The sequence below is a fragment of the Cloeon dipterum genome, chromosome X (genome assembly GCF_949628265.1).
Source record: "Cloeon dipterum chromosome X, ieCloDipt1.1, whole genome shotgun sequence".
Lineage (NCBI taxonomy): Eukaryota > Metazoa > Arthropoda > Insecta > Ephemeroptera > Baetidae > Cloeon > Cloeon dipterum.
The window spans coordinates 32,844,339-32,866,982 of record NC_088790.1 but is presented as its reverse complement, the minus strand read 5'-3'; the positions used below and the strand labels follow the sequence as shown (position 1 = coordinate 32,866,982).

Here is a 22,644-nt window from a genome sequence, read left to right as displayed (position 1 = left end):
TGACAACGCGCATGTCAGATTCTCCCGCACATTTCAGCTGTTGCTAGGCAACCGGGAGAGTTATTGACATGCGTTCTGCGTCAGCCAATCAGCGTCGAGGATTCTGCGAGCAAAGAATTCTTGCTGCTTTTTCCCTTTTCCTCGTTAAATTTCGCTATTAATCCGGAAAAATTGAACTTTTAATGAGGTTCCGCAATTAAAAAATAAAATACCAACTTTTCAGCTGCTAAAGTAGAAACCATTAATGATCAATGTTCCATTTATTAGAGGGAATTTACTCTTTCGCTGCAAGAAGACACTAAACGAACGTTGATTAATATCACTAATAAAGTTATTTGCCGGAAAAATAAATTCAAAGCAAATTCGGATTCATATTCAATATTGTCTCATTTCTTGCGGTCATGTTTCACAAAATATATAAATGCTCTTAACCACATGCAGCTAGGCGAGCGTTTACACGCCTCTTTGGCGCCAAATTAATTTGAAAAGAGGCCTGAGAGAAAAACCGGTTGTGTTTGTAACGGTATTTAAATAAATAAATGTTTTAACACTGTTGGTTTAGCACTGTTAATTGTTTGAGGATCATTTTCTACATTATAAACATGTGTGAAATTAAATAACTCATGTTTTAATGAAAAACATTCTGATTGAACCTAAAAAATACCGGTTTTTAATGAGTTACCACCCAGTTTTCCACATTTTTACCTTCTTAAATTAAAACTTCAACTTATGACGCAATATTTGAAATTGATTGATGATTAATGAGTGCGTTGTGATGCAATTCTAAAGATTTCTCTCGGTCAGCCGGCGGCAAGCCCTCGTGTTATTGGCGATTAGATAATGATTATCGTTCCTGGTTTGTTTGCTGAACCAACATTAATTATGTTGGCTAATCGATTTAATCAAGCGAGGGTTTAAAAGCAGTTGATGCTTGACAAGGTGCAAAAATGGACTTCAAATTACGACTCGTCTTCGTTCTCGCTGGTAAAACAAAACTGCGGGGCCGCATCCTGCATAATTAATTAATTAATTTTTCAGCATTTTTTTACGCGGCTGGGGCAATCCAGGTCGACGAGGTCCACCTTAGCACGGACACGCCCTGGGTCGCAAATCCGCCAGTTCTTGTGAGTTTGAAAATAATTAATATTTGGATTAAATTTGAATTAAATTAAAATGCAGGTAATGTGCGAAATAAGCACAGCGAACGAGGAAGAAAAGGTTGCGCAGGTTTCGTGGTATCTCGGCCAAGAGCTCGTTTACGAATGGTTCCAAAATGAAACGATTAACGGTATAATAATACAGCCATTTTATTTTAATTTTATTCCTCATAATTAATTGTTAATCGCAGTTTATGGGGCTCTTGAGGAACGTGTTGAGCTTCCAAGCAACAGGACTGACAATTGGAACATCAAAATAAACCGAATTGCGTACGAGCTGCAGGGAGAATTCAAATGCGACGCCTCAAACACCGACGGCCAGTCATCCTTTAAGACCTTCGATTTCATTCTATTTTGTAAATTTATTCAATTTTATTACACTTTATTTTATTACTAATTATTTTTAGACAACGAAGGGGCCGAGTACGAGGTGCTGGCGTCGCCGAGCACCGACTGCGATTTGCAGGTCGAGCTGAAAATGCCGGCCCTCTACCCGCGGCCCATCGTCCTTCTCTGCAAAATGTACTCGAACGATGGATTCGAGTCTGCCGTCATCAGAGGTTTCAATTCGACAAAAAACAATCCCGATGGATCCTACAATTACTATTTCAACGCCTCGATCTGGGTAATTTACACCTGGATTTAATATTTTCGTTGTAAAGGCCGTCTTTGATGAGGTTTCTGAGCCCACAAATCGATTCCTGAGGGTCGAATTACTTAGAATTGATATTTTTTCCGTTAAAATCTGTGCAGCGCGACGTGCGAACCTTTTTTCCCGCCAAAACAATATGAATGCGAGAAGTGCGCACGCGTTACAGCTAGTTTGAGCACTGCCTGTGCGAATGACTTCTTTGTCAGATCTGACGACGCGTGCGCACTACTCGCATTCATTTGTTTTGGCGGGAAAAAAAGTTCGCACGTCGCGCTGCACATTTTTAACGGAAAAAATATCAATTCTAAAAGTAATTCGACCCTCAGGAATCGATTGGTGGGGCAAGAAACTTCGCCAAAGACCGTCTTAAATCCACACGTGCCCTTTCAGGTGGGCGATTACCCTTTTTCCTCTTTTTTAAACTGCACCGACTACGTTTACGGCACAAAAATCGAAGTCTTCAGCTACCAACCTGTCGAAGGTACTTTCAATATCCAATTTACGCGATAAAAACTAATTTTCCCAAAAAAAGAAATGCCGACTTGTCGAGGTGAACTGCCGGAAACGCTGAATCAGAGTTTCCTGCTCGACCGAGCGGTTTCCACCTTCATCCCAGGCTGCAGGAACGACCTGAGAAAGGGTTCGGAGGCGAAATACAGGTGCGCTCAGGACACAACGGTCCTCTTCTCGTCCACGTGCTCGCAGGACGGTCAATGGCAGCCGGACTTGTTCAGCCTTCAAATAAATGACTTGCCAAAATGCGGATGTAAATTTTGTTTTGTTTTAAACTAGACAGATTTTGATTAAATATTTTTCAGGCTCGATCATCAGCGGAAGCATTTTATGGCTCGTCCTCTTTGCAATGTTCACCATCAACTTGTAAAAGAGAATTAAATATATTGGCGTATTATATGTATTGCAAGAAAAATAAACACAAATAAGATAAAATTGATGTAAAAGCTTTTTCTGTTCATTTCCACGGCGGGTTGAGGACTTTCACTGGAAATCGGCTGCTTTTTGACAGCAGCTACGCATAGATGATTAGATAAATTTTATCACCAGATGATGCAATTTGAAGGGTGCGAATCGCATATATAAACGGGGCTGAACTGGAAGGGTTGCTGCGCTGTACTTCAATAGCTTCAAAGTTCTCACCATGGCGATGCCGAGGCTCTTTGTCATTATTTCTGGTAAGGCCGCATTCGCAATGAGATTTTAACTAAAAATAACAGTTTATACAATTTTGTTCACATTTATAGTTGCTGCATTAATCGTGAATGCGGTTAAAGCGGACGTTCCCTCGAATACAAGAAAAACTAGGGAAGCTAAAGTGAGTTTGAATAAAATTTAAATTCATTTTTGGTCATCAAAGCGTTTAAATTTTTTTTCTTTCAGCAGGGAAAGGCAAGCCTGCCTTCACCTAAAGAAGAATGCGCTGCTGAAGGTTTGAAATATATTCACAGCTAAAAACTGTGTTATTTAAAACGATAATTTCCTGACAGAAACACCTTGTCCGATGCCTCTAGAAGTGCTGAATCTTGCTTTCTTGCTCGACTCTACCATTTTAAAGCCATGCCCTGAGGGAGGCTACAAATCGGAATCAGAGGCTGTGTACAGGTGCATGTACGACCACTCGATTACGTTCAATTCCAATTGTACGAAGCAAGGAAAATGGAATCCAAACGTGTTGGATCCCGTAGCAATCAGCACTCTACCTGCTTGTTCTGCAAGTGAGTATTTTATTTCGGATAGAGTGTTCATTTTTATTATTATTATTTTAACAATTCCAGGTGATTTTGTTGCCGGAAGCATCTGGCTCGTCCTTTCCGCGATATTTTTTATCAACATGTAAAGAGACGCCGATCGACGATCGACGCGTGTTCTGTGAGAATTGCTATTATCAAGTTTAATCAGAATTAAATAAAAAATATGTGAATTATTCTCAATAAAATGATTTATTCAGTTTGATTTATCGCTGTTTTAAATTATTCTCGGCAAAAGGATGTCCTAAAAAATAATTTTCTCGGAATTTATGTACAATCCAAGTCAAAATGATCAATTTTAGATGCGTGTTCTCCACAAATTATTTATTTACTTGGCGGCAATAATAAGAGAAGCTTAAAATCGCTTACGCGTTTACTTTTCTGATTTATTAGCCCAGAAAATCGTCTGAAATTGGTGGAGGCATTTTTTGTAACAGCTTTCGCATCCAGTCTGCAGTTTTTATCATCAGGAGGAATTGAAAATAAAGAGATTGAAATTTATAAAATGAGAAAATTTTGTGTTTTATTTTCAAACTATGCAACCGCAATTAAAAATTAAATTTTACACCTTTTTGGTAAGATTATCAAGCAGAAAAATTGACCAAAATAAGACCTAAAAAATATACAGAACTGACGAATAATCTATATTTATCACCGTGATGATTATTTCATCCTATTCTTGCATAAAACACAATTGATGCGCCGATTATTGAGCGTCAAAGATAACGCTCGTCTGCTCGGTGCAAGGCTGACAAAAAATGAGGGCTTGAATTTTAAAAATATGAGGATTTTAACACATTTAGATGATTAGATACATTATCACCAGATGAAAATTGAAGTGTGCTGCATTTAGGGCGAACAATCGTATTTATATATAAACACGGGATGGAACAGTAAAAATGGCACATCAAATTATTGCTGCTTATGGTTAAAACAAAATTTAAAAATGCACAAAATGTTGAAAATTTCCATCATTTTTTCTGGTAAGGAAATGATTCTTTTGGAATTATTAATTTATCGTTTTGATGATAGTAGGTTTACTTACAATTAGTCTCCAAGCGGCTGGAGACCTTTGCGCTGCGCCTGATGGAAACGGAAACAATTGCAATTTATTCTCAGGTTGCCAGAACAGCCTGAAAAATGGCTCAGGGGCTTCTTACAGGCAGCGGAATCCAGACTTTTCCGACGAGCAGCATCTCTATCAAGGAAGTGAGTTTACGCAAAAGAATTAAAATTTATAAATTGTTGATTATAAATTTTCAGGTGCTTTTATCGGTGGGAGCCTTTTGCTCGTCCTTCCTGTAATATTTTCATCTCTCTGTGAAGAAAGTTTTGGTTAATTGCAGCAAATAATTTAAATAAAAATTATTTTCTTTCAGTTCTGTTCAGTTTTTGTTAACTTTGACCCTTTTTTGAAATAATATGGACAGTGAGCCGAGCAATAATTTTATTTCTTATTTAGAGTGACAGTAAAAATTGCAAAGTGTCAATAAATTCAGAGACACTAAAAGAGAAACGCGAGTAGGCGGAAATGCAAAAAAATACCTCATGCGCGTTGAATGTATTTTTTAAGCGTGGGCCTCAACAAATTTTTAATGTAATATAATGATCCCTCTTTATGCTTAATAATTTGCTTCAAGGTGATGCTGTCATAAGTTTGATTCTTGAAGAACATTAAATCAGGATCAAGAATAAATTTTCATTCTAAATGACTTTTTGATATATTAATTAAACACTTGTTTGTAAAGGCTTAACATATATTAAAATGCATTAAACTCTGTTTTGCTATCAAGAAAATGCTTATTTAATTGGAAATAAAGCTCAATGACATAATATTCGATTAAGATAGATTTATTCATCTAAGATATTGTTTTTTTTTTAACAAAAATTAAAGTAAGAGGTATTTTTATTTGGTTAATATTCGTTGTCAAAAACCGCAACCATTTCATAAATAACAGAAGCATCGATGTCACTGACAATGAGTGGAGACAATTGGCATGTCAGGAGAGGGTCTTCAAACTGTCTTCTATATCCGAATCTAAAAAAAGAAATTGTTTTCATCAAAGAATAATAAAAACACAGCTTTTACCGCACTTACTTGAAATCCGTTAATTTCGGAAGAAATGTACACGCATTCTTCAAAAAATTAGCCAAAGTTTCAGTGATTGAAGAATTCAAAATGACGTGCAAATTGGTTAAGTTTTTTAAAATTCGCTTTGCTTGAACCAAATAGCAAAGAATCATAAGATCATATTCGTTGATAATCTTCGCTTGCAACTTGACTTTTTCAAGTTTTGGCGCTGATAAAATGTTGGACAAACCCTTGCCTTCTTGGTCAGATATTCCATCAGCAGTGTCTTCATAGCTACGAATATTTATATTTATAAAATCGGTTCAGTATATTTAAAGAGCAAGTGCGTGTGATACTTACTAATTAAATAGCCATTCGAGTTCCTTTAGCTCCGCGAAAAATTCCATTTTCGATGACGGCGTTTCTAAAAACATGTTGAGCAGTGACAATTTTTCAAGTTTCGGACAGCACTTGAAAATCAATTCCAAATCAATTTTTAGATTTTTATTATCGTGTCCCAAATAAAGTGATTGCAGATTTGGTCCGTAGCTGATCAAATACGGCTCGGCTATTTGGCTGTTGTAAGGATTCAACAACTCGAGCTGTCTAACGTCGAAATTTGTCCACTCATTATCTTCCAAAGCGGAACTGATAACAATATTCTTAACCTTTAAAAAAATACTGTTGAAAGCGCGGTGAAGCGTAAGCACAATGCAATTGGTTTATGTTTAAATTGGGATTTAAAATGCAAAATATTCAGAGCAAATATACTTACCATGAGACATGTCACTTTTGGAAATAAATCGCGTAATTTTCTTGGTTGCCAAAACATAATATCCTGCGTCAGGTCGACACAAATATTTCGCAGATTGGAAGCTCCAAGGAAATGCAATGCCCGATATCTGTCTATATCTCTTCTCTTTCCAATCCACTCTGTTATTTGGTTCGGATCGTATTGAAGCACTTCAATGTTTGGAAGATTTCGGGTGCACAAACTGCCCAACCAATCGTTCTCATAATCAGGGCTTTTGAAAATCAATTCTTTCAGATTGCAAAAACTGCTCGATACGTCTTCAGGGGCTGGCTGGTCTTTTTCCCTTTGATGAAACAACCCAACATTGATGTACTCTAGTTTTGAAAGATCTTTGCATATTTTCAGCAAATCGCCAACATGAAAGCAATACAAGTTGACTTGCAGCCTATTTAATTTTTGCAATTTCATCAGAGATTGCAACATTTCCTGGTTAAATGCATCACGTTCAACAAAAGGATGAACACGACCCCCTGTGAAAAAAGGATTGTTCCGTTTTATGACGAGAGTCTCCACATGCGGTGCCCGTGTTTCAATTTGTTTCAAAAGTTCGACGCACCATTGTGTAACCTAACAACAAAAGTATAAATATGTTTTCACTTGACGTTTATGATTGTGATAATACCTTTTCAATTTTTCCGTCTTTATACCGGTCAGGACAAAAGGAAAGAATGCCGTTCAACTCGATGAAGTGGGTTCTTGCGCTCAGCAGCAATGGGAAGATCTTTTTCAAATTTTCAAACTCCATTTCCTGTCCCTGCGCGTCCAAACATCTCTTCTTCATTAAGACTTGCAAAATTTTTTCTCGCAAAATTCCAGCTGCAAAATATTATCTGATATGCTGTTCAAATATTAGAATCAAAACGAATACTCACGCAAGTTTTTCAGTTTCTCCAGCTCATCAGGATTTGTTCTATAAAATGTGAGTTGTTTCGAAATGACTCGAACAGCGAGTTGCTGCAAACCGAGTCTTCTCGCTCGCAGATTTCGGAGCCGCTTCTTGGTCAGCTTCAACTCGTCCACCGGAGGTAACATTGCGAAATTTTCAAATGTCGAACAATAACAAGAGAGTTCGAAAGAACTCCAAAGAATTGATTCGATCAAATGCCAAGAAATGTGATATTCAATTTCCTTTTATATCTGATTAGTTGGGCCACACGATAAAAGAAAACATTTTGAATACCCACACGAAAACTTGCGTTATTAAAATGGTCAAATATTGACAAAATATTTTTAGTTTTAAATGACATTTCGTATTGAATGAATTATTTTTATAAAGCACGACGCACGACAACAGTGTGAAAATAAAGATGCATAATATTCGTCACAAATTGCCAAATTTTAACGGAAAACCGAACGAACCGTCGCGTTTTGTTGCGTGGAAGCGTGTATTTATAAGTCTGAAACCAAATCCGGCACATAAATACATAATTAAATTAAAAAATTATATCGAACAGCTCAAAATTGCGCAGGTTTTTGGGATGATCGCACCTAAATGATGCAGAATTTCACGGTGAGTTTGAAAAACTTTGGTTTTTTACTCTACACGAACCTTATAAGCAAATAAGTTATTAATTTTGGCAAGTCAAAAAATGTGACATTTCAAACTTTGTTTTCGGGGCCCAGGCGAGGCCCTGCGTGGACCCGACGGTGCTGGTTCCAGGGTAAAAGGAGCGTCCGCCCGTGTGCGGTATTCCAAAATCGGAACATTTATCGATTTTTTGCAATTTTTCCGGACAGCAAACTCTCGAAAAAGTCGAAATTTCTATAAAATGGTTTTAATTTTATTAAAATTCGGCCATTTGCCCGATTGTTGACCACGACGCCAAATCGGACAGGTCTTTGATTGGAATTTTACTTCGGGAACCCCAATATGACCTCAGGTCAAGCGACCTGATGACTTATTTTGCGGTTTTGCTGGCGCCATAACCTTAATGCTTGAGTTTTTTTTGTCAATTTCGTCGCCTCGTCGAACGCAGTTGCCCGAAGGGCTTTATCAAAGTGCACGTCTCTTGAAGAGCTATCTTGTAAATTATTTACATTTAAAATTTTACTAAAACTCTGAAACTGAAACTGTCATTGTCATATTAAAGGACAAAAAAGGAAAATTTAGCTTACATATTTTAAAATGATTTTCAGCATCAATCGTTTCCTTTTTAATACATATATCCCACGGATAACTTACAAAGAAATCTACTCTTCAAAAACATACAAGAATACTTCCTAGCCAAGAAAGTGAGAGTGGACATTGAATGTGTTCCCCACAAATTGAATTAAGCCCACAATTTACTGTGCCGAAAAAAAAATTGAACCATATTCTCTTCCGCCAGCCAATTTCGATGGCCAAACAATAAGTAGTGCTGGACTTGATTTTAATTTCTTCAATCCGATGATTTTTATTTAAAAGCGTTTTTTTACAATTTTTGAGCCTCTGATGGCTATTACTTAACCTTTTTTTATTTGTTAGCTTCACGGAAATGTTCAAACCAATTTTTCTTTTGAGAGTTGGGATGGCAAAATGATTTTTTTAAATGTATATTACGGTAAATCTTATGGAATTACATCGAAGGTTTTGATATGAAACCGATTAAGCGTACTTTTGTGATTTCATTTCATTCAAAACATATTATATTAAATTTTGAATTCCTAAATTACATATATGGGTGTAATCAGATCAGGAAGTTCTGCATGTTGGACGACACTTCCTTTTCGTGCTCCGCTTGTCCGTCGTGCCGAAAACGGCCGCCACCACGCCCACGTACACCAGGATCGTGATTATCACACCCTGAGAATGAAAACAAAGTGGTTAAATGGATCAATGGAACGGAAACAGTTTCAAATTTATTCTCCGGTTGCCAGAACAGCCTGAAAAATGGCTCAGGGGCTTCTTACAGGCAGCGGAATCCAGACTTTTCCGACGAGCAGCATCTCTATCAAGGAAGCGGGTTTACTCAAAATAATTAAAATTTATAAATTGTTGATATGAAAACAATTGTTTCAGGTGCTTTTATCGGTGGGAGCCTTTTGCTCATCATTGCTGTTTTATAATTTTATCTATTTGGGAAGACAGTTTGTTAATTGCAGTAAATATTTTAAATACAATCAGTTCTTCGTTCATTATTTTGTTTGTTTAAATTGAAACTATAGTCTCAACATTTGTTTCTTTTTTTCTTTTATTTCGATCCAATCAGAGCTCCACTTTCTTCTCCGATTTTTCACCAGCACCAGCGCTGTTAAATCAATTTCCTCGCAGTCCTGGCGGTGTATTGATGGGAATTTTGCAATAAAAAACCAACGATTTCTGTAAATTTTTTTATGCACAGCTAAGTACATAGCAGTAGTTGTTTAAATTATCAACTGTTCAGCACACAAGAGTGAAAATGCAGCTCAATAATTCAATGACGAATTGCCCGCACTTTGACACTTATTCATTTATTAATTATTTTAAGTTCCGAATGTCTGCGCGCGACTCAAAATATCATTTCGGTGCGGCTAACGCACCTTCGATCCAACCATCGGAGTCAATTGACGCGGGGGCTATAATTATAATTGTAATAATAAGAATATGTCTCGAAAAATGCATCGGAAGTGCAAGTGGCGGCCGGGAATGTCAAAGGAGCAGAGCGTTCAAATAAATTAGATCTCAGGGTGGCGGGACACGAGGATAAAATTTAAAATGCGTTCACATATATAACATGGATTAAACAATAGTAAATAATATTTATAATAAAATAGAATGCGATATTAATGGAGTGAGCAACAAACAAACAATAAAATACACACAATACGGGCGGGCGAGCGCTCGTCGTATAAAAAGTGAATCATTTTTTTCTCTTTTAATTGGAATACAATTAATTGTGCCATTTGGAAAGATCGCACGTCATCTCATTATAATCGTAATTTTTTTTTCATCTTTCTAATCGTACGCGCAGAGTGTTGATCAAAAATTACTCGTCATCTATCACAGGGGGGTAATACTTTTAACATTCTTACGCTACACGTACGCGCGCAGTTTACAATTTCAATGCTGCCCGGGAAAACAGAGATATTTAGAGAGAGAGAGAGAAGAGAAACCGAATAACGGACACACTATGCTAGAAGATCAGAACTTGATAATCGCAATTGCTCTTCGGCATCACTTTCCGACGACGAGGTCAGGTTCATTTTCGAACCGCTCGCTTCGTCCTCTTCGCCCTCGCTCCACCGCTTGCCCTCTAGCCTCAAGACCTGCAGAGAACACAAAAACTAGTCTAGAACTCTTTTTCAGGCAAAACTCATTGCAAAAGGGACGAAAACAATCAGTCGAAACTTTTCTTTAGAGTTTTATTTGAAATTTGGCGGTTTTTCACCTGAACCAATCAGAGAACGAGACGGCAGCGACACACAGCGGCAATTAAGCGGCAACTAAGCCAATTTCTTCTCTCTGATTGGTTCGAAATTCAAGAAAAGCTTCAACTGTCAATGAGTTAAATTCTCCCTGCTAAATAATCTGTCTCGAAACATGGAACAGGGAAGCAGCAACGAAAGTGAAACATCCATATTTAACTAATTTAGGGACAAAGGTATCGTTTGTCCTAGAAACTAAAAAGAGACACAATGTGTTTATGTGCGAGAGACAGTAGGGATGGTTAGTTGGCCCGTGAGAAGCGGGAGAAAGACACGAGAACACCTCGACAAAGAGGGAAAACGAAAGCACAAGGAGCGGAAAGCACGAGAGAGAAAGAGAGAGAAAGAAGAGCAAGCAAAGCAGAGAGGAACTTACTCCAGCCATTTCCACGGCTCTGTGTCCGGACTTGTAATTGGCGTGGGGAACTAAAGAAAAAGCAGCTTGGTTAGTGGAGAATAAGCTCTCTTTTTTGTCCTGACCACTCATTGTCAGTTGCTACCAGACCACATTTAAGATGTTTATGTACACGCCAGAGAGTCACACATAAAATGCGGTGATTGTGATCGAGTCGAGAAATATTCAAAGGACAGCCCAATTTCAAGAGTGTCAGAGATTTGATTAATTATTGCAACTGTCCTTCAAGGCAATCTGGCTACGCACGAATCAATGTTAGTAATGAAAACTCTGAGAGTGGCGGTGCGAATTGTGTCAACTTGCGAGAGTGTCGATGAGAGTGCAGTGAATGTTTACCTCTGCTTTGAGTTCAGCTACACTGTCCTGCAGTGCCCTGACCTGGTCACTTGCTTCTAGGCTGTGGCTCCTCAACTCACCTTCAGCCACCATCTCCTCGTTCTGTGCCAAAAAAAAGGGAAAATTTCCGTTAATTAAGGATTTAAATGGTTTAAAAAGTCGTCGAGCGGCAGATAAAGAGTTGCTTTGTCGATTTATAAGCTTAGGGATTTATTTAAAGTTGAAATCGCGACTAAAAAGTCTAAAATCGCAGAAAAAAACAGCGAGAATTCTTTAGCTCGACGCTGATTGGCTGACGCTAGGCGCACACGCGTAATCAGTTCCCGCGGTTGCCTAGCAACAGCTCATTGTCATTGTTAAATTGCGCGGGAGTGGGAGATTCTGTCATGCGCATACGTCAGCCAATCAGCGTCGAGAATTATTTTAGCTAAAGAAATCTTGCCGTTTTCTCCGTTTTTCGTGTTTTAATTCGCAATTAAATCAAGTTTTAGATGAATTTCCGAGAATTTAAAACGATAGACCGACGGTTTTCGCAAATCGGAAGTAAAACGGTAAGCGAATTTTACTAGAAGTGAGGCAAAAAGGAATAATTCTCACCTTCATCTGCAGTCGTGAGATTTTCTGCGTGAGCTCGGCCACACTCTGCGTGTTTTCGGCCTCCCTGATCCTGGCCAGCATCTGCTGCTCCTTCATCTGCGACTCGAGGTCGGCGTAGCGGTGCAGCTGCTCGCGCATCCGTGCGTGGTGTTCGCGCTCTAGCTGCGCCGCCTGCTCCAGACTCTCGCGCAGACGCTTGTTCTCCTCGTCCTGCCGCCGCAGCTGGTTCGTGCTCACTTGCACCTTGAATTTAAAAACAAAAATGTATTTTCATTAGCGTCGAAACTCATTTTTAAAATTCAACGGAAGCTCACCTGAGTTTCGAGCTCCATGAGCTTGAGTCTGAGCTCCTTGAGTTCAGCGAGCGTCTCCATCTCGCGGATGCGCGTGGTCATGAGCTCCTCCTCGACCTTCTGCATGTCGCTGCCGCGGTTTTCCCAGAAGAGCAGCTTCTTGGGCGTGCTGTCCGGCGCCGGCGACGAGTCCTGCTTGTGTTCCTGCAGGTGACGCTGCCACTGGGCGCTCAGTTCGCTGATTCGCTGCCGCAAATCCTTCAGGGAAAGGTTCGCCTCGGCCTCGCGCAGCTTCACAGCGATCAACTCCTCCTGCAGGTGCGCCACCGAGTTGTCTGGCGTCGCCTCGCGAAGAGTTTTCTTGTCCTGAGCCAATTTTTTTATTATTAAATTTATTTATTTTAAAAAAAATTCGTGCTGACCTCTTCCAGCTCCAGAATGTGGTCCCTGAGGTCCCTGATGAGAGCCTCGTTTTCGGCCTCGCGCAGCCGCACCTTGAGCAGCTCGTCCTGCAGACAGGTGACCAGGTCCTCCTTGTGGGTCAGGCCCTCTTTGGCCGCCCTTGACTCCTCGCACGCGTCCTGCTTCGCGATCAGCTGAAAACGAGACACGGAAATTGATTTATTTCATTTTTTCCTCCAAATGAACATAAGTTTGACTCAATCAAAAAGGATAGGCGTGGATCTTTAATGAAAAATTCGCGTAACGAATTTTTTCCGCCAAACGAACCTGTATAGTTGCTCTTACCGTTTCCTCGAGAAGCATGTGCGTGTGGATGACCTGCTCCTGGGCCATCTCGAGCCGGTGCTGCGTCTCGAGGTGGGCGTGGCGCAGAGCTGCCAGTTCGCGCTGCAGGACGAAGCTCTCCTCTTCTTCCTCGGCGCGGGACACCTGGCCGCGCACCAGCCGGTCGGCCAACTCCGCCGACTCGGCCTCCAGCAGCTCCACTTTTTGTCGCAGGCACCTGTTGTCCGTGCGCAGTCTCTGCAAAATTAAAATCGGATCACCAAATGAACACGATTATTCATTTCAGGGACTGACCCTTAGCTCAACAGTCTCTTCCTGCTCCTTCGCCTTGATCACCTGGTAGTCCTTCTCTAGTTTTTTCATTCGCTTCGGATTTAATTTGACTCCGTAGGCCATCTGCATCAGTCCCTCGACGTCCGACTCGGCCTTTGGGGGCAGCTCCTTTTGGAAATACTGTCGGAAAAAAATAAACAAACTGTAAAACATGATAATCATTTAACTAAAACATCAAAACAAGGAAAAAGATAAGCTCGGAGACAGTTAATTGATAAGAACGTGTATTATTTTTTCCTGTTTAATAATTTTTCGTTTGAACGGCGTGTACCTTGAGCATGCCCTCCATGTCTAAGCTGAGCAAATCGTCCTTGGCTATGGTGAGGAGGGAGAGGGCGACCTTGAAGATGACCTCCATACCCTCCGAGAGGAACACATCCATGATCCTGCAGGCGACGGGCAGCGACAGCGCCGTCGTGAACAGCGTCAGGAACCACGAGCTGGCGTACATGCTGGTGTGGAAGCTCTGCGACTGGAAGTGGCCGTGCAGCTCCGGGATCAGGTCCTGCACCAGGTTCTCCAGCTGGTACATGCACAGGCCCAGCTCGGCCATCGTCGGTTTGTACATGTCGCGCATCCGGTACTCCTGCATCAGCTTGACTAACACCGCGAACGCCTCCTCCTCCGGCATCTGACAATTTAATTCGTTTAATAAATGGAAAACAATCTATTTCCAGTTCTATTTAAGCTAAAAAATCTAAATTTGTGCCAAAAGATGCTCAATTGGACGGCAAACAACTTTAAAATTAATTTGCAACTTAATTTACGAGAAATAAACGGTTAAAAGGGTATTTTTTTAGTTCAGGTCGAAAATTAAAACTTTAAAATTGCATGATCGGTTGAGTTTAGCCTTTGGATTCGTACCCGAGATCAGAAAAGACCATCAGAACAGTTTAAAAATCGAACCCTGACGTCAGGGAAGCCCTCGAGCGATCGGTAGCTACTTTAACGACGTCCGACAGGCTCTGTAATGGTTCGATTTTAAAAATCTGCACGCCGTTGGAACGGCCAAGTCGAGAGCTTTCAGAATATGTGCAACTTTACCCTCAGGAACGACATTTTGGGTAAATCAAGGTACACCCTGAGCACCCTGATGGCTTCCAAACAGGGTCAAATCGCACATATTCTGAAAGCTCTCGACCTGGCCGTTCTAATGGTGTGCAGATTTTTAAAATCGAATGATTACAGAGCCCGTCAGGCGTCGTTGAAGTGGCTTAAAACAGGAATCGACCTTCATAAGTGATTTTTATGGTTCTGACCTGCATGAGCAAGAGTCCGACGATGAATCCGGAGCCCTGGCAGTATCCGACCTCTCGGTCGTAGAGCGAGTAGGCTTTCATCACATTGAAGAGACTCTCTTGGCCGAGGCCGTCCTTCTCCTTGAAGAAGTCGTGCTCAGGGTAGGTGCGGGCGATGTCCCTGCGGATCACCTTCTCGCAGGCGGAGGTCGCTTTTATGTACTCGGCGTATTGCTTCTTGACCGGAGAGTCGTGCGCGCCGCACAGCAGGGGCCACACGATGCCTCGGAAGTGGTGCTGAACGCCCTTTCGCACCAGCTCCTGAAGGGTAAAAGGGCAAGCACGCGTCAGTCATTTGTTTAAGAGCCGCAATTATCGCATTATCAATCAATTCTTCTGATTAGAATTATTGCAATGCCGAGATTAGAATTTGGTCGACTCACCCGGACAAACTGGTTCCTCTTCTTCCAGCAGTTGTCCCAGTCGTTGGCCACCTGGCCCCAGACCGTCCAGCTGTCTTCCTCGCCCTCGTCGCCATTCCGCTCCTGGCTCGAGCTCGCGCCTTTTGATTGAAATTAATTATTAAAGAATTAATAAGGGATTCGTGGGCACTCACCCGAGGTGACCGAGATCTGGGACGTGTCCGAGCTCTTCCTCGAGTGGGTGCTGTTGCCCGAGAGCGAGTTGAGCGACTTGGCATCCGTCTCGATCAGCCTGTTGAGAACCGAATTGAAACCGTTAACGAGCTCGTCCATCACAGGTAAAAAGGCTTCTCGCACTCATCGGTGCAAGATTTTTGCTCCGACGAGAGCTGCTGCTCGCCTTATCGAAGATAACACACACACACTCACACGGCTCGGGAGTGGAGGCGTGGTGTTGACAAAACAAAAACGGCCCACTCGGCAAAAGTATCGATACTCATTTAATTGGAAAAAAAGGAAATTTTGGTTTTTTATAGTTTCGGGACCAATTTTCGGTTATTTCTAAGTGAAAGAGAGTCGAAAAATGTCGCCCGGAGTTTGTTTTCCCACGCATTTAGATAATATCGAAAAGGAGTGTATCGCCAGGTAAATTAGCGAGAGGCGCCGACAGGTACACCGGAGCACAGGTGGAAGGGATGGTGACGTGTATAGTGTAAACTTTTCTCGCGTGACTCACCGTAAAAGACTTTTTACTCCCCTTTTCAACATCAGCGTCAAAAAATTAAAAACCAATTTGAATCTCGTTACAAAAAAGAAAAACAATTATTTTGGGGCTGGTGGCAACCCTATTAACCCGAATTTTTGGTACCTGTTGGCCTCCTGAAGCTTGGCTAACAGCGCCAGCTCTTCCTGCGAGGGTGGGTCTGCCGGGGTGGAAGGGGTTAGCTGCTGACTGTTGACGTTGTTGTTGTGGTTGAGCGTGTCGTTGTTGTTGTTGTTATTGTTGTTGACGCTGGACGCGCTGCCGCTGCTGCTCTCGCTGACACTCCGGCCAGCTGCTTTCGCTGTCATTGACAGAGTGCACTCACGCTTACAAAAAAGGCCAGCCAGCGGAAAGGCAGGGGCATTATTCGTGCCGCCGCCGTGCATCGTTGCCACACCGAATTCGCCATTTCACTCATCGCGATAGCCATAATAATAGAGTTCTCGTAATTATTCCGAGTAATAACATGATATTGTTTTGGAATCACTAATTTTTATCATAATTTTAATGTTTTTCGAGTTAAAAAAGGCTGCTAGCGCTCTGATTGGCTGTTTCCCCGAAAGAGGGGAGGGGGAAGCCAATCAGAGAGCCGTAAATCTTGCTTTTTAAAATTAAAGACCGTCTTTGAGGAAGATTCTGAGCCCACCAATCGATTCCTGAGGGTCGAATTAGTTAGATTGGATGTTTTTTTCAGTTACAGATAAGTTCATCGTGACACTTGGATAACTTTTTTCCCGCCAAAACAAATGAATGCGAGAAGTGCGCATGCGTCAGAGCTGGTTGGATCTGACGAAGAATTCATTCGCGCAGGCAGTGCTCAAACCAGCTATGACGCGTGCGCACTTCTCGCGTTCATTTGTTTTGGCGGGAAAAAAGTTCGCAACGTCATGCTAGAATTTTTAACGGAAGAAACATCCATTTTACCTAATTCGACCCTCAGGACTCGATTGGTGAGCTCAGAATGTTCGTCAAGGACGCTGTTTAGATAAAAAGGAAATATACCTTGAATTCGTTTTTCCTGGAGGGCGGCGTGGGATGCCGCTCGGACTGCTGCTGCGATGGCCGCTTTGGTGTCTGACGAGGTTGCGCTCTGCAAAGAGGGTGCGACCATTGCCGAACTCATTGCTGAGTAAAGGTATAGGAGCTGAGAGGGCCACCTTCGACCCTGCAGCTGGCCACCCTGGTTGCGCTGCAGCTCGCCCTGCCCGCACACTCCCAGGCCATCGGACACGCTCGACTTGTGGTAATTGTTTGTCAATCTGCAACAATCCAACAACAAAAAGCTCCGTTATTTACCGCCAGCAAGCACACGTGATTGATTGTTTTTACGTTTTCAGAAATTAAATAAAAAATATATTGTCTTTTACTTGAATAGTTTTAAATAATATATTTTTCTTTATTAATTAATTGGCGAATCGTCCGTTAGATGGCACATCAGGCCTATGGAAATGTAACAAATACGCGGGAATGAAACTATTTGCTCGGCACGCCTCTTTTTCGACGATTCTCATTGGCCGCCATTATTTCGACGCCATATTGAATTCTGACCGGCGGGAACCAACGCAAATCGCAACCCGGCACCCGGTGGAAATTACGACTGCGCAGAAGGTTTTGATTTGGTTCACGCATGCGCAGTGATGATTTTCAGCCTCCTTGTGAGATTTAGAGGCGATTTGAACATACTGCGCATGCTTCTGATGCGCACAACTTTACTGCGCAGCTTCGAAATGGGCGAATAATCAAATAATTATAAATTTCAACTCCATAATGACTTTTGACACGCGAGAAACAGATTTTTCTTGATATTATTTTTAATTTAAAGAAATATTTTGGTAATTATTCTTGTTAGAATATTGATTGAGCAGTGTCTGGAAATTTTGTGCGTCAGACGCTGGTAAAAATAGTGATCACGTTTCTCACGTTTTCGCGGCGGAAAGTGGAGGAAACGTGTCAGCTGAGAAGCGTGGTGTCCTGCAACTAACGCGCAGACCTTGAGCTCGTGCAGTTCACCGACTTCTCCTCTGCTTTATTTTTATGCAGCCTTTGAAAGGCTTTTGCGCCATTGACTCTGCCATCCCATTGCCAATCGCACGCGAAATCGATTTTTCTTCGAGCAGAAACAGTTAAATCAATTCGCTGGATTGCGGTTTAAACATCTCACTTCCGCGTTAAACGTTCTCTTTAATGTTGAAATTCTTCGCGACGGAAGGTACGCGAAATCTTTTTTTTATTTTCATACTGGCGAAATTCTGGTAGGAGTGAGTGCGTCGCAGCTATACGAAAAATTGACATGCGATCGCACAGAGTCACGCGATCGAGTGCAAAAGCTGCGACGGCGTAACAGAGAAAAATTATATTCGTCTCTCACGTGTTTTCTTTGTCCGTCGACCAGTTAGTCGAAATAATTCTAAAGAATGATTGCGACAAAACAATTTAACCCAGTTCCGATTTTAATCCTTATCTTAACTGTTAATTGCGGGATTACAGAATTTCATCGATTCACATCCAGGTCAGTTTCGACCTATTTTAAAGGTATTAGAACATCCCGGCAGGCAAATACAGGAGTTCGACCTTAAACCAAGGTTGCGTCGCAGGCGAGGCGACCTTCAATTACGGCAATTATTTACTTCACTGAACTGTGTGATCATCTCCACATGCCACGAATTGTTCACAACAATTTCCATATAATCGATTTGAATTATTAAAAAAAATAGAAATAGGTATAGAGAGAAGAGATGAGGCGATCGAGGGGATTCTCTCTCTCACATGCACATGCATGTCCGCTCACTTCCGACCGATGTCCTTCCACCTAACCCAAATGTTAAAACACGCGTGTCGTGTAAAAATACTTATAAGAGAGAAAGACACTTTTATGTTTATTTGGGACATTTTCACCTTCAAGATATAATTGTTGCAACATTTTAAAACTTAATCGTCAACTAACTAGGACACGCGTTTGAATTTAACTAATTAAAAATGAAATTAATTCAAAATTTCGGGACTTAGAATTTTCCAGGGACAAAAATAGTGACCTATTTTTTTTTTAAATCGAAAGCCAGGCAAATAAATACTTGTTTGAGTATCAATTTGATTCTAAATTTGAGGCTTGTGCAAATTTAATGAAAATGTACCTGAGGTGGTGCGTTGAGTAAAGGCCGAAGCCGCTGTGGGTGGTCGCGTCGATCGAGTGCAGTTGGTACATTTTCGGCGCACCGCGACTGCTGCTTTTCGCTCGCTTGCATACTAAACTTATCGTGCGAATAAGCTGCTCGCCTTTTTATTATCTCATGCTCTACGCGCCGCGCTTTATTATCGGGCGTGTGCCAAATAGTGCGCCGGCCGGCGGGCAACAAAAATTTTTGTTTGCTGCCCCCACGCGATAAGGACTCGCGCGCGTTTATTTACCATTTGCTCCTCTGTTTGCGCTCTCGCAATTTGCCTTTTTAATAGGGGATTAAATGATCAAGACCCCAATTAAAAATGAGTGCAACGCCACCGCCGCGACGCACGTGATTTCCAATTGATTCCCGGCCTAATCACGTCTTGATTAATTTTTATTTCATGGCCAGGAAATTAGATAATCGATTATCAGTGCGCGCTTTCAATGCTAATTGGCGTTTTTTGGGTCAGATTAATACCTATTCACAAGACTTTGAAGGTTAATACGCGAAAAATAATGGTGTTTGCCTGTTTGCCGGGTAACTGGAGAGGCTTTTAGCGGCATCGGCGATATTGCCGCTTCTTGTCACTGCCGCTATTAACGAGACTAGTTATTTTCGTCCCACGCGACAAATTGGCCATTCAAAATATTGATTCGCGCGCCCGGCAGGGGACAATAATGAGACGCGTCCTCGTTCAAATATTCACGCGCGAGTCATACGCGAGTGCTTGCGTGCTAACAGCCAGGAATTTATCGATTGCGCCGTGACGCAACGTTGCCCAAGTCTTAATGAAACGTGAACAATGAATGGCCGGCCTATCTCTCGATTTAAAATGTTTTTAAGGGGCTATCGAACTCTTTCTTAGGCGTGGCATTCTTCAATTAATGTTCCTCTCAAAATTTATCATGAAAATAGCTTCAGGATTCAGGACAATGAATATTTTTATTTACTAACAGCTGATTAGCCCGGTAATTGGTGAACCGACCGTTAGATGGCACGTCAGGCTGATGGAAATATAACAAAATACGCGGGAATGAAATTAATTGATCGGCACGCCCCTTTTTTGACGCTTCTCATTGGCCGACTGGATTGGCCGCCATTATTTCGACGCCATTTTGACTTCTGACCGGCGGGAAACCAACACAGATCGCAACCCGGACCCCGGTGAGAACTACGACTGCGCAGAAGGTTTTATTTTTGGTCACGCATGCGCAGTGACGAGTTTCAGCCTCCCTGTGAGCTTTGGAAGCTATCTGAATATACTGCGCATGCGTAAGATGCGCAAAAGTTTACTGCGCAGCGTCAAAATGATCCAATTTTTTCAAGCTAACTGATTTAACCATAAAAAATTTAAAATAACCTGCGGGAACCAACACAGATCATAACTCACAACCAGGAACCCGGTGATACTCATTAAATAAGAAAAAAGTTCGACTCGCAATCAATTTAATAAAGATAATAACCAGTATAGGCGTAAAGAGTCGACATTTTTGCGGTTTTGCAGTGCGTGCGTGTTGTCTGCAACTAGTGTTAGTTATTCTAATTGAATTGCAGCGTGGCGTGTGAGCATCAAAGGGCGTGTCACCCTGGCCTGGTGCTGAGCTGTTCCGCGGCGGCCGACGGGCGTTAATGGCACTCACTCGTCGCTTCGCCCCCGCGGCAGTCGGAACAAAGATTCTCCTTATAGCAGCGCACGAGCAGAGAGAGAATAAAAAAAAAAGAATTAAGAAAGGCTCTCGGGTTGCGGCCGACGTCAAACTAACTACTGCTCTCGTTTCCAATTTAATGACTAGAAAAATTAGTGCAGCCAGGCTTTACGAGCTTCGAATTAATCCAGATATTCGGCTGATAAACACACAAGCAATTAGTTTAATGGGCGTCGTTTGATTGAAGGCATAATCGTTAAACGATATGTTATTTGTCTCGAACAAGATGTCAATTGGCTTGTTCAGACATTTCTTATCGTATTTAATGCTATCTTTACATTACTTCTGATTTAAAAATTTTAAAATAGAATAAGTAACCGCACGTACGAGATAAAATGATTATTTATTACAGCTTCTATCGGTGGTGCATATTTGTCTTGCAGTTGACCCAAATTTGATTCAAAGTTTACTTTATGCCGCACATCGCAGGCTTATTTCCACTCGGAATGCTCGAGAGTAATAAATTCGCAATTCGCTCACAATGCTCTCTCTCGTCCGTCTGCATTCCAATTAGCAACGGAGCGCAGCTTTTGATTGCCCAACAGAAAAATCTATAATTCGCCAGAGTTAAGTGAAAGGATTGCATTGTTGTTGTTTTTCAGCGGCGATTGCTACAATTTATGATTGCTGTAAAATTCTTATCTCCGGTTATTATCAACATTGCACTGATTTCCAAAGAGGATTATTTGTTTTATTAGGCCTAAACAGCTAATAGAGATCGAGGGAAACGCAAAAACCGTTTGAGAAAAGGTTTCAGACGACAGCGACACGGTGGCAGCCTGCAGAAACGACCAGGCTGCCGCTGTGGCGCTGCTGTCTGAGAACCATCCCCTTTGCTGATTGGTCACCGGCATTCTTCTGACTAAACACCGCCAAAAAGTTGTGGTTTTTCTGTTTTAAACAATTTTCAGCCCGTCGAGTCAAATTTTCAACCGAGAATAACCGAATTCAACCCTTAGAAATCGTTTGAAACTGTCAAAAAACAAAATTTCACTGCTACTTCAATTAAAAAATGCAACCAGAAAAATATTTAACCATTTCTTGCAGTTTAAAATTTAAAAAAATATCGTTATAATTTTTTTTATGAAAATGTCAGAATTTAATTAGTTTTTAGTTTAAAAATTGGTCCAAAAACCACAGAAAAAGAATAATAATTAAATTTGGAATGTTTGTTTAGCGACAAATGTGATGATGAATAAAGTGCAAACAAAGCAGGACAAAGCCGCATACTCGATCGATGCGAACACCGCCAACTCTTGACCGAAATTCGAAAACAAACGGACCGGATCTTTCCGGCTGATACCTTTCGTTGCGGCTGGCATTGTCTGGTCGCAGGTTGAAGAGCCTGTGCAGGACCATCACTCGGACATGGTGGGCCGAACACAAGACACGGGGGTCAGCGGCCGCAGCGGCAGCCCGGCTGTTCGCTCTTCCGCCCTGCCTGCCGTACGTCGCTCTTTGCAGACTCCGCGAACAGGAGCAGAGCGCACCACGATCGCCTGCCTCCCAGCCCAGCAGATCAATACACGTAGGGTGCGCACCCCCACGCCAGACACGCCAGCCCCGACAACCCTCCACCCGCGCAGCAGCCCCAACATCGCATCTTCATTGATGGCACAAATAATACATGCCCTCATCTCGTGATTACTTTATAAAATATTAATCATCGGGGGCCGGATTAACGCGCCGCGCAGATATGGCGTCTGTTAGAGTGCGAAAAATGAATATTTTTGTCGTTATTTCTTTTCTAATATAGCTGATTAGCGTGGTAATTGGCAAATCGACCCTTAGAT

The 22,644-nt window shown here is 41.7% G+C and overlaps 2 protein-coding genes and 1 long non-coding RNA gene across 4 annotated transcripts; 2 read left to right on the top strand and 1 right to left on the bottom strand.

The window, feature by feature from the left end:
• Positions 1 to 1,036: 1,036 nt before the first annotated feature.
• LOC135945856 (uncharacterized) lies at positions 1,037 to 2,761 on the top strand. The gene is made up of 7 exons (XM_065493777.1): positions 1,037 to 1,124; positions 1,180 to 1,288; positions 1,349 to 1,513; positions 1,565 to 1,782; positions 2,200 to 2,290; positions 2,342 to 2,575; positions 2,628 to 2,761. Exons 2-7 carry the CDS (start codon positions 1,183 to 1,185, stop codon positions 2,690 to 2,692), a joined length of 879 nt encoding a protein of 292 aa, XP_065349849.1. The 5' UTR covers positions 1,037 to 1,124; positions 1,180 to 1,182; the 3' UTR covers positions 2,693 to 2,761.
• A 443-nt stretch (positions 2,762 to 3,204) lies between these two features.
• LOC135945185 (uncharacterized) lies at positions 3,205 to 3,695 on the top strand. Its single transcript, XR_010575413.1, has 3 exons — positions 3,205 to 3,253; positions 3,312 to 3,539; positions 3,600 to 3,695. It is a non-coding gene; the product is annotated as an uncharacterized LOC135945185 (long non-coding RNA).
• A 6,065-nt stretch (positions 3,696 to 9,760) lies between these two features.
• Positions 9,761 to 22,306, bottom strand: Evi5 (ecotropic viral integration site 5). Of its 2 annotated transcripts, XM_065494803.1 has the most exons (15): positions 22,155 to 22,306; positions 16,987 to 17,243; positions 16,090 to 16,285; positions 15,416 to 15,513; positions 15,243 to 15,361; positions 14,821 to 15,120; positions 13,833 to 14,192; positions 13,523 to 13,681; positions 13,229 to 13,465; positions 12,904 to 13,077; positions 12,503 to 12,847; positions 12,189 to 12,431; positions 11,592 to 11,693; positions 11,217 to 11,266; positions 10,538 to 10,681 (listed from the first exon to the last, which is right to left on the bottom strand). In XM_065494803.1, exons 1-15 carry the CDS (start codon positions 22,208 to 22,210, stop codon positions 10,675 to 10,677), a joined length of 2,703 nt encoding a protein of 900 aa, XP_065350875.1. In that variant the 5' UTR covers positions 22,211 to 22,306; the 3' UTR covers positions 10,538 to 10,674. The 2 variants fall into 2 exon arrangements, with proteins under 2 accessions (XP_065350874.1, XP_065350875.1); XM_065494802.1 differs by lacking the exon at positions 11,217 to 11,266 and having other exon boundaries at positions 9,761 to 10,681.
• Between the last annotated feature and the right edge of the window lie 338 nt (positions 22,307 to 22,644).